Below are 15,716 nucleotides of genomic sequence, written 5' to 3'. Positions count from 1 at the left end.
GACACACAAGAGATGCTCAGCACTGCTGACGCTAGAGAAGCACAAGTCAAACCTACAATGACGTATCCCTTCACACAGGTCAGAATGGCCATCAGAAAGTCTACACATGATGAACGCTGGAGAGGGTGCTGAAATAAGGGAACGCTCCTGCACTGCTGGGGGCGTGCGCACTGGTGGAGTCACTGTGAAGAATGGGGCTTCCCTGACGGCCCAGGTGGTAAAGAATCCACCTGCACTGCAGAATACCCCGGGTTTGATTCCTGGGTTGGGAAGATCCCCTGGAGAAGGGAAAGGCTACCCACTCCAGTATTCTGGCTTGGAGAATTCCATGGACTGTATAGTCCATGGGGTCGCAAAGAGCTGGACACGACTGAGCAACTTTCACTATGGAGAATAGTATGGAGGTTCCTTAAAAATTAAAAATACAGCTAACATATGATTCTGCAATCCCACTCCTAGGAGAATACATCTGGAGGAAACTCTAATTTGGAAAGATAAATGCACTACAGTGTTCATAGCTGCACTGTTCACAATAGCCAAGAGATAGAAGCAACCTGACGTCCACTGACCGATGAATGGTCAGAGATGTGGTATGTGTATGGAATACTACTCAGCCATAGAAAGAATACAATAATACCATTTGCAGCAACATGGATGGATCTGGAGATTATCAAGCTAAGCAAAATAAGCCAGATAAAGACAAATATCATAGGATATCACTTACATGAGAAATCTGGAAAAAAAAAAAAAGATACAAATGAACTAATTTACAAAACAGAGAAAAGCTCAAAGAGGAAGAAAATACACTTAGGGTTAATAAAGGGGAAAGGGAAGGGTAAATATAGGAATTTGGGATTAACAGATACATACTACATACAAAATAAACAAAAAGGAACTACTGTATAGCCCAGGGAACTACAGTCGCTAACTTGTAATAACCTACAATGGAAAGGAATCTGGACAAGAATAGATACATATGCATAACCATGCTAAAGACCCAAAACTAACACAGCATTGTAAATCAACTATTGTGCCCTTGCTCAGCTGCTGAGTCATATCTGATTCCACGACTCCATGGACCGTAGCCCACCAGGCTCCTCTGTCCATGGGATTCCCCAGGCAAGAATACTGGAGTAGGTCACCATTTCCTCCTCCAGGGGGATCTTTCTGACCCAGGGATTGAAACCCCACCCCAGTACGCCCAGCCTTACCCCCATCTCCTGCACTGCCATACGGATTCTTTTCTGCTGAGCCGCCTGGGAAGCCAACTATATTTCCATTAAACTCCCAGATGAGAGCGGTACTGCCATTCACTACCGCCACCTGCTGGTCACATGCTAAAATTGCTAGCACAGAAGCCAAGGAGAGAGAAAAAGTGCTCGAGCTGTGGAAACTAAAATCAACGAACTGACGGAAAACATGCCCAGAACCCACATTTATGGCATACTCTCTGTAATCTCAAATTCAGGGCTGCCTGTCCCTCCTGGAGCTGGCTCTATGGGGAGGGAGAAACCAAAGGAAGTGCAGGGCACACGGACCGGAGTGGAAACGTGTGTTTCTAATGGTGTGTGCATGCTTAGTCGTGTCTTGACTCTTTGAGATCCCACGGACTGTAGCCTGCCAGGCTCCTCTGTCCGTGGGATTCTCCAGGCAAGAATACTGGAGTGGGTTGCCATTTCCTCCCCCAGGGGATCTTCCCAACCCAGGCATCAAATCCACATCTCTAGTGTCTCCTGCATCAGCAGGCAGGTTCTTTACCAACTGTGCCACCTGGGGAGCCTAAAGTCCTGTAAAAAAAAGTCCATGATGAAAAAAAAATTTTTTTTGAAAGTTTGCAAATACGTAAATTTTTGCTTCAGATTCAGGATTGGTTGCCTTATAACCACAGATTTGGGTGGGAAGATGTGTGGTTACACACTGTGGGGGGGAGCGGGTGCACACACACACACCTTCCACATGGAAGCGTGCAAGACGGGTATGGCTTTTGTACTTGGGGCTGACGAGGTCGGACAGTGGCCTGGTGCAGGCAGGCTGAAGTGAAATGTTCAAGCGGCAGTGGAAGCAATGCGATACTGCCGGGGATATCGGGCCGGCCAGGGCGGCAGAAGATTAACTGTTGGAGTGAAGCAATCGGGGATGGGGTGGAGCTGCTGGAACAACCTGACAGCCGGGAGGAGAAGGGACAGGGACTTCGGCTGCCACGCCGACAGGCACCACGGCTGGCACTGGCAGGCGATGCTGGCAGGCCTGCAGGCTTGCTGACGAGACATGCAGGGACACTCGCAGGCAGTGCACGGGGCTCATGGCATTGGCTCCGGCCGTCAGCACAGGTGGGACGCACCTCTAAATACATTTTGCCTCAGAGCAAGGCAGGACCACCAAGCGTACTGGAGACGACCCCGGAGAGTCCCCGGCTACCCACAGCCACGCTAACTCTTCTGGAGAAAAGGACCAGAAAAGGATTAATCAAAAAAAAAGAAAAAAAATCCCAGGCTTCCAACGAGATCCCAGAGACTCCTCAGCCAATAGTTGTTGCAGAGATAATTGTTCTGAATCTATCAATAAAGCCGAGCTGCCCCTTCATTGACTGTGAGCACCAATTTCTTTCACCCGGGATTATAAGTTGCTGTTCACGGGCTCACTCCTGCCATTACGGTGATAAACAGTTTAAACCACAACAGGGTCTGACATGTAGATCAATTCTGGGTCCATAAAGAATCTGCACAACAGGTTCTGGGACAGGAATTTACAGCCGCCACTTTTTATTCTCTCTTGCTGCAAAAATTACTTCTGTCAAACACTTAGGAGAGTGAGGAAAAATGTAAAAAAATTAATTTTTCATGTACTACCGGAGCAGCCTTTCTCAACGCCGAAGCTCAAGATGAATATGTTTCTGCATTTAAAAAATTACTCGGAGCTGCATGTAGTGCTGAGTGAGAATGGGTCCCAACCCTCCACGCTGACTGCGAGCTGGGAGACAGCAATTTGAAAGCCTGAGCCAAGCTGTCTGCATTTCCTCTCGGGGCAGCTGTGGGTCTCACGTTAGCAACGCCAAATTATATTAGACATTTAATTTTAAACCTCAGGTACTTAAATGTGAAACCTTACCAAGCAATAGTCATAAAGCAGTGGGGCATTCCAGCTCACAGAATGGATTCTTCTTCCTCCCGCGCCCCCCACCCCTCGCTTAATTTAACCACGACCTCCTGTTTTGTGGTTTTGCACACCACAACATCATCTAGCTAATTAGGAGTTTGCTCACAGCTGTTTGAAAGGCAGAAGCCCCCAGGGTACCTGTGTGTCCAGAGGGGAAGACTTGACAAAGTTCTCTGGAGCCAAAGTCTTAATTTAGAGTGGACGATGGGGTAGAGGAAAATGGAACCCCTACATTATGTACTATTATGTGCAATAAACACGTGGGATAATAAGAAGGCATGTTCACCAACACACAGGCACTCGGATTCGAAAGCTGCTGTCGCGCCCCTGCCCTCGCTCCTGCGGCTCCTACTGGGTAAGCGTTTCTATGACTCTGACATCCAAACCAAACGAAACGAAACCAAACGAAAAAGCAAGAGAATTCCAGAAAAACATCTATGTCTGCTTTACTGACCACGCCAAAGCCTTTGACTGTGTGGATCACAATAAACTGTGGAAAATTCTGAAAGAGATGGGCATACCAGACCACCTGACATGCGTCTTGAGAAACCTGTATGCAGGTCAGGAAGCAACAGTTAGAACTGGACGTGGAACAACAGACTGGTTCCAAATCGGGAAAGGAGTACATCAAGGCTGTATATTGTCACCCTGCTTATTTAACTTATATGCAAAGTACATCATAAGAAACGCTAGGCTGGAAGAAGCACAAGCTGGAATCAAGATTGCCGGGAGAAATATCAATAACCTCAATATGCAGATGACACCACCCTTGTGGCAGAAAGTGAAGAGGAACTAAAAAGCCTCTTGATGAAAGTGAAAGTGGAGAGTGAAAAAGTTGGCTTAAAGCTCAACATTCAGAAAATTAAGATCATGGCATCTGGTCCCATCACTTCATGGCAAATAGATGGGGAAACAGTGGAAACAGTGGTTGACATTCTTTTTTTGGGCTCCAAAACCTCTGCAGATGGTAACTGTAGCCATGAAATTAAAAGACATTCCCTGGAAGGAAAGTTATGACCAACCTAGATAGCATATTAAAAAACAAGACATTACTTTGCCAACAAAGGTCCATCTAGTCAAGGTTATGGTTTTTCCAGTGGTCATGTATGGATGTGAGAGTTGGACTAAAGAAAGCTGACCACCGAAGAATTGATGCTTCTGAACTGTGGTGTTGGAGAAGACTCTTGAGAGTCCCTTGGACTGCAAGGAGATCCAACCTGTCCATTCTAAAGGAGATCAGTCCTGGCTGTTCTTTGGAAGGACTGATGCTGAAGCTGAAACTCCAATACTTCGGCCACCTCATGTGAAGAGTTGACTCATTTGAAAAGACCCTGATGTTGGGAAAGATTGAGGGCAAGAGAAGGGGACGACAGAGGATGAGATGGTTGGATGGCATCACCAACTCAACAGACATGGGTTTGGGTAAACTCCGGGAGTTGGTGATGGACAGGGAGGCCTGGCGTGCTGTGGTTCATGGGGTCGCAAAGAGTCGGACATGACTGAGCGACTGAACTGAACTGACATACAAACCAGAGACATGGGGGAAAGAGATAAAATGATTAAAAAAAAAAAAGGTGGAGTTTGTATTTTACTGCGACTTAGAGATAAAACACGATGGAGAGCCCTTAATCACTGCTTCTTTTGAGTTTATTTTCCAAGTGTGGCAGGGAATGCAGATGCCAAGTTGAGGTCCTGAAACCCATTCATAAACGTGTTTTCTTGAAGTCAGCCATTGGATCCTGTACCCTGGTTTTTATTAACAATTGCTTGGGGTATGGCCGGGTGGTACTAACGAGAGGGAAACCGGGATGTTACTCTGGATGCAAGTGAGCCCCAGTCGCCTAGAGTTCTTGACAACGTGCGCTCCAATCCAGGAAGTCTAGCTGGAGCCCGGGACTCTGCGATTCTAGCTAACTTCCAAGGGCTGTCAGATACCACTTAGTCCGTGGACCACACTTTGAGATCCGTGGACCACACTTTGAGAAGCAAGGATTTCGAGTGACGGTTCTCAGACGTCAGCCTACAGTATCATTCCATGGGGAGTCTGTTAGCACAGAGGCTGCTGGGTGCCACCCTTGAGTTTTAGATTCAGTGGGTCTGGGAAGATCCCCTGGAGGAGGAAATGGCAACCCCACTGCAGTATCCTTGCCTGGAAAATCCCACGGACAGAGGAGCCTGGTGGGCTGCAGTTCATAGGGTCTCAAGGAATCGGACACGACTGAAGTGACTTAGCACCCACGCACGGGACTGGGATGGGATTTAAGAATCTATATTTCTAACTAGTTCCCGGGGGACGTTGCTGTCACGGGTCTGGGCAGCGTTTTGAGAAGTGCTGATGCAGAGTCTGAGGCTTGAATCAGGCCACCTGGGTTCACATGGCAGCTTCACCAGGATGTGACTCTGCATAAGCGATATTGAGCCCTTCTATACCAGAGTCTCCCCACCAGGAAATGCAGCTAAGAGCAGTGCCCACTCCATGGGCAGCAAACATGACGATCCACACGAGGGCCTCAATATCATTAGCTCTTTTTTATCATGACTACTGTTTCTCTTTTCAATCATATCTTGGGTGTGACACAGCCATCCGTCCTCAGGAAATACAGATGTGAAGGAAAATCCCTGTGAAACTGCAGGAACCTTATTTCTGTGAAACCTTCTGTTGTCTCTCTGGATCTTTGGTACTTAACATGTCAGCTCTAAGTTTTAAACAAGGTGCTAATTAACTCTGCAATTAAAAAAAGTTATTTACAGTTTATCTGGCTGTGCTGGGTCTCTGTCTCCTTGGGGTGAGGGGGGCTACTCTCTGGTTGCGGGCAGAGGGCTTCTCACTACAGTGGCTCTTGGTTGTGGAGTACAGACTCTAGGCACACGGGCTGCAGCTGTTGCGGCCCCTGGACTCTGGAGCACAGGCTCAGAAGCTGTGGCTCACCGGCTTAGTTGCTCCGGGCCGTGTGGGCTCTTTCCAGACCAGGGATGAAACCCGAGTCCCAGGTATTGGCAGTCGGATTCTTAACCACTGGACCACCAGGGAAGTCCTAATGTTGCAATATTGACCCCTTATCACTCATCTCAAATAGATGGGGAAACAATGGAAACAGTGAGAGACTTTATTTTGGGGGGCTCCAAAACCACAGCAGATGGTGACTGCAGCCGTGAAATTAAAAGATGCTTGCTCCTTGGAAGAAAAGCTATGACCAACCTAGACAGCATATTAAAAAGCAGAGACGTCACTTTGCCTACAAAGGTGTGGCCCCTCCGCTGTTCCAAGCTCCCCTTTCCCCCTCTCCGACTTTTGGTCCAGACAGCCTTCATGTTTAGAACCTCCTTCTGTGGTTTTACACACACAAGGAAGCCATCTGGCTCCTGAAATGCTGCTCAAGTTTGATTCTCTTTGGGAAGTTTTCTGTGACTAACTCTCTCATCCTTAAACCAACTGTGCAGTTTCAGCCCGGGCTTTCTCCACCCACACCCCACTGCAGGCTCACACTGCTTCTCACCTCCTGTGTCCAGGCTTCGTGCTCTGGGGCAGCAGGAGGCCTAGCTGGTGTTTCACAAACACGCTACATGAAAGAACAATGGGCACCCGGCGTTAGTGTGTGAGAATCGCTTGGTACATTTCAAAACAGCATTCATCCGGGAGTGACCTCAGTTTACAGGCACTTCATAAAGATGCCTGTACAGACGATGAGATGGCTGGATGGCATCACCAACTCAGTGGAGATGAGTTTGAGTAGACTCTGGGAGTTGGTGACGGACAGGGAGGCCTGGAGTGCTGTGGTCCATGGGTTCTCGAAGAGTCAGACATGACTGAGCGACTGAACCGAACTGCACCGAACTGTACAGACCAAGGCAATCACCTTCCGTGGGAAGAGGCTTCCAACTAAATCAAGCGTCTGGAAATCGGGGAGTCTCTGATGAGATAAGGTGTGGGGGTGCTTTGGCTCACACCCGTGACCAGAGGCAAAGAGCTACTGGGTAGAGGGAGAGTTAGCTAGTAAGGCGTCTTTTTTTCGGGGGGCAGTAGGCTGCACTTTGCAGTATGTGGGATCTTAGTTCCCTGACCAGAGATCGAACCCGCGCCTCCTGCATTGGAAAGGCAGAGTCTTAAGCACTGGAGCTCCAGGGAAGCCCCCTAGTGAGTCTCTGTGCAAATGGAATATTTGTAAAGAATGGATTTTAGGTTCATATGCTGCTTCCAGTGCTTTTCCTGAAAAAATATTCTGAGTGTGTGGGAGGCCAACACTTGGGGTTAATCTTGTTCTTCTATATTATTACATAGTTATACTCCCCAAACATAACTCTTACGGCACATAAAGAACGAAGCCCAAAGGCTGCCCAAATCAGGCTGCGCTGGGGGCTCAACAGTTCTCATCAGACAAGGAGAGCTCTGGCCGGGGGCAGCTGCTGGGCAAGGCAGGGCCAGGGCGGTGTGCGCACCGGGCCGAGGAGGCCCAGGTCAGCTCCTCCTACCCTCAAACACGAGCGCGCCTTCTCAGAAAGAGGGCGATGGCATAAACCTGCTAGAACAAAGACTAATGCTAAAGGTCCTTCTAGTCAAGGCTATGGTTTTTCCAGTGGTCATGTATGGATAAGAGAGTTGGACTGTGAAGAAAGCTCAGCGCTTAAGAATTGATGCTTTTGAACTGTGGTGTTGGAGAAGACTCTTGAGAGTCCCTTGGACTGCAAGGAGATCCAACCAGTCCATTCTAAAGGAGATCAGCCCTGGCTGTTCTTTGGAAGCACTGATGCTAAAGCTGAAACTCCAGTACTTTGGCCACCTCATGCGAAGAGTTGACTCATTGGAAAAGACTCTGATGCTAGGAGGGATTGGGGGCAGGAGGAGAAGGGGACAACAGAGGATGAGACGGCTGGATGGCATCACTGACTTGATGGACGTGAGTTTGAGTGAACTCCGGGAGTTGGTGATGGACAGGGAGGCCTGGCGTGCTGATTCATGGGGTTGCAAAGAGTCAGACACGACTGAGCAAATGGACTGAACTGAACTGAACTGAAAAATGGATACACTGCAGAGAACTGGCCAATGCAAATAAGTATGTAATGGAGAAGGAAAGGGCAACCCACTCCAGCATTCTTGCCTACAACTTAGCTATTAAAACGAGTATGTGGACTACTTGCCCCTCCAAAAAGAAAAGTGACCGTGGCAACAAGAGCACATACTCAGGGGCAGAAGCCACAGGCGGGCGGTGCCCTACACACCTAGGGACCATACAAGGGCGGGAAGAGCACACCCATTTGAAGAAAATAACATGGAGGTCACCTGCCAAGGCCGTCCGGTCGGCAGGGGGAGCGGGGAGGGGGTCTGCTTGAAACACAGCCCAGTCTGCTGAGACACTGGGCCTTCTGGGGCCCCGATGACTGTGAACACACATGTGTCACATTACAAGGGAATAACCTGCAGGCAGCTAATGTATACGACTTAAACCCCTGAATTTTTAGAGGTGCTGTCATGATACCAGACAAGAGGTGAAACGCCAAGCCCCTGAAAAGGCTGGAGGCAGAGGTTTGCTCTCCATGGAAGCATCTCGGTTTGTCTGAGGAAGGAGGAGGGAGTGGGGTGCTGGGCTCCAGGTGAGGCCGTGTGTACGCCCCAGGCCCGCGAGGCCATAGCACCCTTTGGCGCTGCCTTCCCAGACCCTGCTTCTCCTCCTGGGCCTGGCAACGCCTCTCCTTAAGGCCTCTGCTTGGCGGCCGCTTGGAGGAGCGTGGGGGAGACAAGGATGCTGTTTACCCAAAGTACACGTCCTGCGGCAGCAGCTGCTGGGTCTACAGGGAAGACCTGATGCTGAATCTTTTAATTAGAACAAATTATGCTAAAATTACTCTAAAATCCTGTCTGATAGATGGCACAGTACAGTGGGAATTCCTTTAAATACCGGTGAACAGGCCATAGACAAAAATGCCACAGGCAAAGCATGTTGCAGTAAGCGGGGCCTCGATGCTGCATAATTCATGTGCTCACACATATGTCAAGATGGTTTCCCGGGAGCACATTTGTTTCCCAAGAAGATGTCCACACTTGAAAAAAAAAAAAGCAAGAGGGAAGACTCTCCCAAACTTAAGAGGATATACCAGGAACCTGGGACAACAGATAAGGAGGAAGAATTATGTGCTTTGATTTGATGCCAAAAAAGTGAAGCCTAACCACCAACAGTGCACACTAATGATGGAACATGAAGGTCATGTCGTGGAGGGCTGTGTGAGCCAGGGCACAACCTCTTCCAAAGCCTCAATCTGTCAAGGGGGCGAACCTCTGCTGCATCCCTGCACCGGAGCGGGACACGAGATGACGCGGGTGAAGCGGCCGATGGAGGACTCAACTGCTCGACAGGTGGACGGCGTGATGCCATCGGCAGGGTGGCCGCGCTCACAGCAGAGCGTCGCCTCCAGCCTCTGGTTTACAACCGAGGACCGCGGGGCGGCCCAGGTCCGCGGGGCCGTGCCTCTCTCTTACCACTGCTGATGGCTGAGTTTGCAATGACCGTAGCCTCGCTCCACTGGTCGGCACTGGAGACGGAGTAGGACCGCTGCTGCATGCCGTCCGCTCGGCTGTTGAAGGAGCCCAGGCTGACGCCGCTCGCCATCTGAGACCCAGGCGCACTAGCGACACTCCCTAGGAATAAACAAGTCAGGTGAACACCAGCGCGCACTGCACACCCGAAGCCGGCACGAGTTAGTCTGGGGGCTACGCGCCTGCGCACCGTGGACCTGACGCCGCGCGCACCTGGAGTCCGGATTCACGAAAATGAGAGGTAACACGTGAAACAACGTTCCAGAGGAAGACAGGGTGAAGCAAGCCTGGTGCTCAACAAAGGAACCCAAGGCTTCAGGTGGCTGCAACCCCCGCGAGCCAAGACAAGGACGCGCACCACCATCTCTAGACGCAGCAGCGGTGAAGACAGGAGACCCACTTCTGGGGGGAAAAAAACTACTCCCGGCGGGGCCTCCCTGGTGGCGCAAGGGTCAAGAATCCACCAGCCAACGAATGAGCCTCGGATTGATGCCTGGGTTGGGAAGATCCCCGGGGAAGGAACCCACTCCAGTATTCTTGCCTGGAGAATTCCACGGACAGACGAGCCTGGCGGGCTACAGTCCAAGGGGTCGCAAGGAGTTGGACACGGCTGAGCGACTAAACAACAACGATATTCCCAGTAGGCCAGCGAGACAAGGCGGGTCCTGGAGGAGTCCTGCTGCGTCAACCAATCGGTGCAAGCGAAACTATCGCCAATCGGATTGCACTGTCTGGTGCCAGAGAGTTATTCTCGTGGGCCAGCTATACTTTAGGATCAACGCAAATCAAAGTTCCTAGATGCGACACGGGTGGCAGAGTCAGGCTCTTAAACCAAATGTTTACTCTTCGCCTTCAAAAGAGACTACACAGAGGGAAAATAACCTTGGCAACTTCACAGCATGCAGTGCGGTGGAAAAACGATTCCATTGTATACTTAATGATTTGAATCAGTTGCTCAACATCAGAGTGAATTATTATCTGGTCACCAGGATTTCAAACTCAAAAATATAATTAAGCGCCTTTCTCTGAAGCTCAGCCAATCACACCTTGCTGCTAGCGAGTTCCTTGCATCTGTAAGGAGATCTTTGAAGGTATTTAAATGGTTTCTTTTTATTTTTAAACATTCCTCCCATTTTTTTAAGTTTAGAACTAGTTAAGTTCTAAATTGCTTCCATAGAAGGTTTTCATGGTGCAGGATTTTAAATACATGGAGCATACTAGTAGTTCCTAAATCTGGCCAATTACCAGAATTACCCATGGAGCTTTTTTTAAAATAGCAGCTGCAAAAAAAATTCAAATTTTGATTCCAAAGGTCTGGAGGGTAGAGCTCGAGGGAACACACATTTTTCAGAAGGACTTTGTAGTCCTGGTGAGCAGTGAAGAGGCGGAAACTAGGGCCCAGCCACAAACAAGGCCCTCACTGTCATCGCACGAAGCGGAAAGATCCTGCTCTTAAAAATATATTTCTACCTTAAAAAACGATGCCGACTATATGCCGCTGTGGAAGCTGGGTGCATCTCGAATATCGCAAGAGAAATAAAAACTACAGTGGAAGCTCTTCAGCAGCAAGGAGACAGATCAGAGATGCTCCTGAGAAGTGCACCCGCCCTGGCTCCTCGGCCAGGCTTCGGGGATCTGCAGCCAGCCAGCTCCCTGTCTCCCTCCCAGCTCGGATGTTCTGATTCTAGAACTTGCTCGCGCCCCAGGAATGTGCAAAGTCTCATGTCCTGAATGACAGCATCAAAACCAGCGCTGGCGCCCATTCCAGCCCTGTCCTCACGGCAGCCCCTCGGGACGGCAGCGGGCCAGGTGTGCAGCATCTCACAAGGACGGGGGCGCCGAAGCTCAGCGAGGTGCCATGAAGGGCCACCACACACGCTCCTCGGGGTCTTCTCCACCTGCCATCACAGGGAGCGGTCCTTGGGTGCACTGTGGCCAGATGCCTGCACAGCAGGGCAGTGTAACAGCAGGACGAGCACGGCCTGGAGCTCAGCGGGTGCTCCCCTCGGGCAGCTCAGCAGGGTCTCCCCTGGGCTGACGCCTGCGTCTCCCACCACCTTCTGCCCTCTCGAGGAGGATACCCACTGGGCGGCATCCATCAGCTCAGGTACCTCTGGCTCCCTGTTTGGCTGGACCAGGTGGGCATACCGGAGTGTGAGGTGGGATGCGCACGTCTGGGCTCCCTCCCTGAGCTGGAGGCTTGCTGGGGTCACCTCTTCCCCTTTGGGTCCGGGGTGGTCCTGGTGCTGCTCTGCCAGCCCTGCCACCTGCACCACCTCCTGGCTCCCCTCCGCCCACACCTCTCTCCCTCTGACCAGAAGGGTGTGGTCCTCAGCCTTTCCCTTCCCTGTGGGGATGCCGGTCCCACGTACCCACCATTTAAGAGGGGGTCACATCCCCTCCTGAGGCGCTGAGGCCCTTCCTGCTTTCAACAGCAGAACTCAGAAAAACGCTAACATTTTTGGGACTTCCCTGGGGGTCCAGTGGTGAAGACTCCAAGCTTTCAATGCCAGGGGGGTTGCAGGTTGGATTCCCTGGTTGGGGAATCAAGATTCCCACATGCTGGGTGTGTGGCCACGAAAAAAAAATGCTAACATTTTTATGGTGGATGAAAGGAAAAGAAAGAGAACAGGAGGAAAAGCACAGTGGTAATAAGATGCATGTGGGCTGCGACCCCAACTCTGAGCCAGGACCCCCCCAAGCCCATGCTACCCACAGGGCTGCCTGCTGTTTGGTGACAATGTTAAGGCGATGCTTCCATCCTCCCTTCAGTGCCCATCCGTACCTCTGACAAGTCCTTATCAAGTGTGGGCACGTGTGCACTCAGTCATGTCCAACTCTTCATGACCCCATACCCACCAAGCTCCTGTGTCCATGGGATTCTCCAGGCAAGAATACTGGAGTAGGTTGCCATTTCCTTCTCCAGGGGATCTTCCTGACCTGGGGATGGAAAGCAGGTCTCCTGCGTTGCAGGTGGATTCATTACCGTCTGAGACACCAGGGAAGCCCATCAAGTGTGTGATTTGTCCACAAAATCTCATTTCACACTACCTTTAGGCACACAAGGCCAAACACCTGAAAAGCCAAGAATAAGGTCACCGTCTGTCCGTCTTTGGACTGATGAATCGATTAGGTGCCTTTTCCTTTGTTCATTCTGTCTGGGGTGTGGTCCCGAGGACAACCAGCCCCAAACCCTCCTGACACGTTTCTTCCATCAAAAGGTGGATGGGATGATCTAAGTGCGTCTATCCCTGACTACTCGGTGCCAGACTCCAGGAGTAAGTGTCCACATGCACTCAGACGCCGAGGTCAACCTCAACTCCAGATCAGGGACACAGGAAACGCTCAAATGGAGACATCCAATAAAGGGCCAATCTCAGGACAATAAGCTCTTTGTCTTAAGGTCAAACATCTACCATTGGAAAGCGAAGGGGTGGATTCATTACAAATGTACAGCTAATGAAAATCTATGATGACACCGACTGTACACCTGGCTTTTCAACTCTCAACTGCTTGGCGAATGAAATTTTTAGCACATTATGCTGCTGGTGGATCTGCTTTGGGGTTCAGCTCCTGAGGGGGCCCCCAAGGAACCAAACTGGGATCTCTGGAGTGAAGAAACTCCCTTCAAGGCTGCGTGGTCCTGGTGTCTTATTGCAGAATCCGTATGAGACCCAAAACAGCTGTGTGGAATCCTTAGGCAAGCCCACGCTGAGGACCTGTCAGCTGGCGAGGATCTTCTTATTCCTATGTCCTCAGTCACGTCTGACCCTTTGTGACCCCATGGGTTGTAGTCTGCCAGGCTCCTCTGTCCATGGGATTCTCCGGGCAAGAATACTGGAGTGGGTTGCCATTCCCTTCTCCAGGGGATCTTCCTGACCCGGGGATCTAACCTGCATCTCCTGCAAAGGAGGTCGGTTCTTTACCACTAGTGCCGCCTGGGAGTTTCTTCACTCCAGAGACTCCAGTTTGGTTCCTTGGGGGCCCCCTCAGGGGCTGAACCCCAGTGCAAGTCCTCCTGGGAGGTGCCAGTGGTAAAGAACCCGCCTGCCAAGGCAGGAGATGCAAGAGATGCAGGTTCGAATCTTGGCTTGGGAAGATCCTCTGGAGGAGGAAATGGCAACCAACTCCAGTATTCTTGCTTGGAAAATTCCATGGACAGAGGAGCCTGGCAGGCTACAGTCCACGGGGTCACAAAGAGTCAGACATGACTGAAGTGACAGGCATATGAAAGAATGAAATCCTAGTGTTTGCAGCAACATGGCTGGGCTTGGAGAGCATTAGGCCAAGTGAAGTAAGCCAGACAGAGAGAGACAAATGTGGTATGACATCACGCACACGTGGCACCTAAAAACCACGACAAAGTGAGTATAACAAAGAAGCAGACGCGAGGGCAACAAAGGAGCTGTTACCAGTGGGAGAGGGAGGGCGACGGGCACAAACTCTTAGGTATAAAATAAGCTGGTACACCATGGGGAATACAGCCACTATTTTATAACTCTAAATGGAGTATAACCTTTAAAATTGTGACTCACTATACCTGTAACTTCCATAATAATATTGTACTTCAATAAAAAATTTTAGACAAATTTAAGAGGACCAAAAAATCATACAGACATGCACCAACAACCCACCAGAACAACATGTATAAGAATGTACGTGGCCGAATTGTTCAGAATTAACTCCACACTAGAAATGGCTGAAACGTCCATCCACCCGCCACGGGCACCTCGGGGGAGATCCAGAGCAGTAAGATGGAGGGAGTCTGACGTGGGCCACCCCAGGACAGACATCAGACAGGGTGTGGACCCACAGAAGACAAAGCCCAGGGCACCACCTGTCCTGGTCCCACACAACCGTGCAATGGGGCAAACCCAACTGTGGAGCAGGAAAGGAGACGAGGCCCCCCCTGCGTGAGTAGGGGGCGATGCAGGCGGTGGTGGGATGGGACGCAGGGGGCTGCCGGGGTTGCCAGGGCTGCCGGCCACCTGCTGTGACTTGACCTCCACGCTGGTCGCCCACGTTGTTGTCCTTTAGTCGCTCAGTCGTGTCTGACTCTGCGATCCCTGAGGACTGTAACCCACCAGGCTCCTCTGTCCATTGGGTTTCCCAGGCAAGAATACTGGAGTGTGTTTGCCATTTCCTTCTCCAGGGGGTCTTCCCGACCCAGGGATGGAACCCACATCTCTGTGTCTCCTGCACTGCAGGTGGATTCTTTACTGCTGACCCACAAGGGAAGCCCCATACACTTAGCTAGAACTTAGGATTTTGTGCTAAGTGTATATTCTGGAGAAGGAAATGGCACCCCACTCCAGTACTCTTGCCTGGAAAATTCCATGGATGGACGGAGCCTGGTAGGCTACAGTCCATGGGGTTGCAAAGAGTCGGACACGACTGAGCAACTTCACTGTATATTAAATTAATATAATTTAGCACCCCACCCCCCCAAAAAAAACTCCTTAAAAAAAAAAAAAGATAAAACTCATTTGAATGGTTTGTGAATGCAGAGGTCAGATCAGGAGGCATAAGATAAAGTTATCCAGGAGTAAGGAGACAGTTTCACCAGCGTTAAGTCCCCAAGAGTGGTCCAGCCCTATGAAGTACGGGATGCTGGCGTCCAGAGGAAGCGAGGCACAGAAGGACCGCTTTGGTATCACCTCAGGATTTTCCCCCAGGGTCTGCATTATCACGACAGACACGATCGACTTCCTGGTCCATTCTGAACTCAGAAGCCTGTTCCCTCAAAGACCCCTGCTCTGGATCATCTGGTTGCTGGCCTTGATGGGCAGGGGAGGCTGCATTACGATGCTAATCCACGGAGCCTCACGCCAGCCCCTTGATATGGAGATGTGTGTGCCCACTGGGCCGGCTGATTAGTGCAAGCTTCCATGTGTCAAAAGCGCCAGATTCTTCCCCAAGAATAATTTTAGCTTTACTTACATCCCTAAAGTGTGAGTTGATTTGAAAAGGTACTTACCTCCACCATATGCTATTTTTCTTTAAACAATTTGCATTTCAAAGTGAATATGGC

General features: G+C 50.4%; 1 protein-coding gene across 9 annotated transcripts in view; it reads right to left on the bottom strand.

The window, feature by feature from the left end:
• Positions 1–15,716, bottom strand: part of AGAP1 (ArfGAP with GTPase domain, ankyrin repeat and PH domain 1) — a 561,115-nt gene that overhangs the window by 148,661 nt on the left and 396,738 nt on the right. For 7 of the 9 annotated variants that reach the window (XM_024990256.2, XM_024990257.2, XM_059885238.1 and 4 more), the window contains one exon: positions 9,629–9,787. The exons of the other annotated variants lie outside the window; for them this stretch is intronic. In XM_024990256.2, coding sequence (XP_024846024.1) covers positions 9,629–9,787 — 159 coding nt within the window. The remainder of the gene's footprint in view (positions 1–9,628; positions 9,788–15,716) is intronic. 9 annotated transcript variants of the gene reach the window in all.

This window comes from Bos taurus, chromosome 3 (genome assembly GCF_002263795.3).
Source record: "Bos taurus isolate L1 Dominette 01449 registration number 42190680 breed Hereford chromosome 3, ARS-UCD2.0, whole genome shotgun sequence".
NCBI lineage: Eukaryota > Metazoa > Chordata > Mammalia > Artiodactyla > Bovidae > Bos > Bos taurus.
Note: the sequence above shows the minus strand (reverse complement) of the source record. Positions and strands in the feature narration are given on the sequence as shown.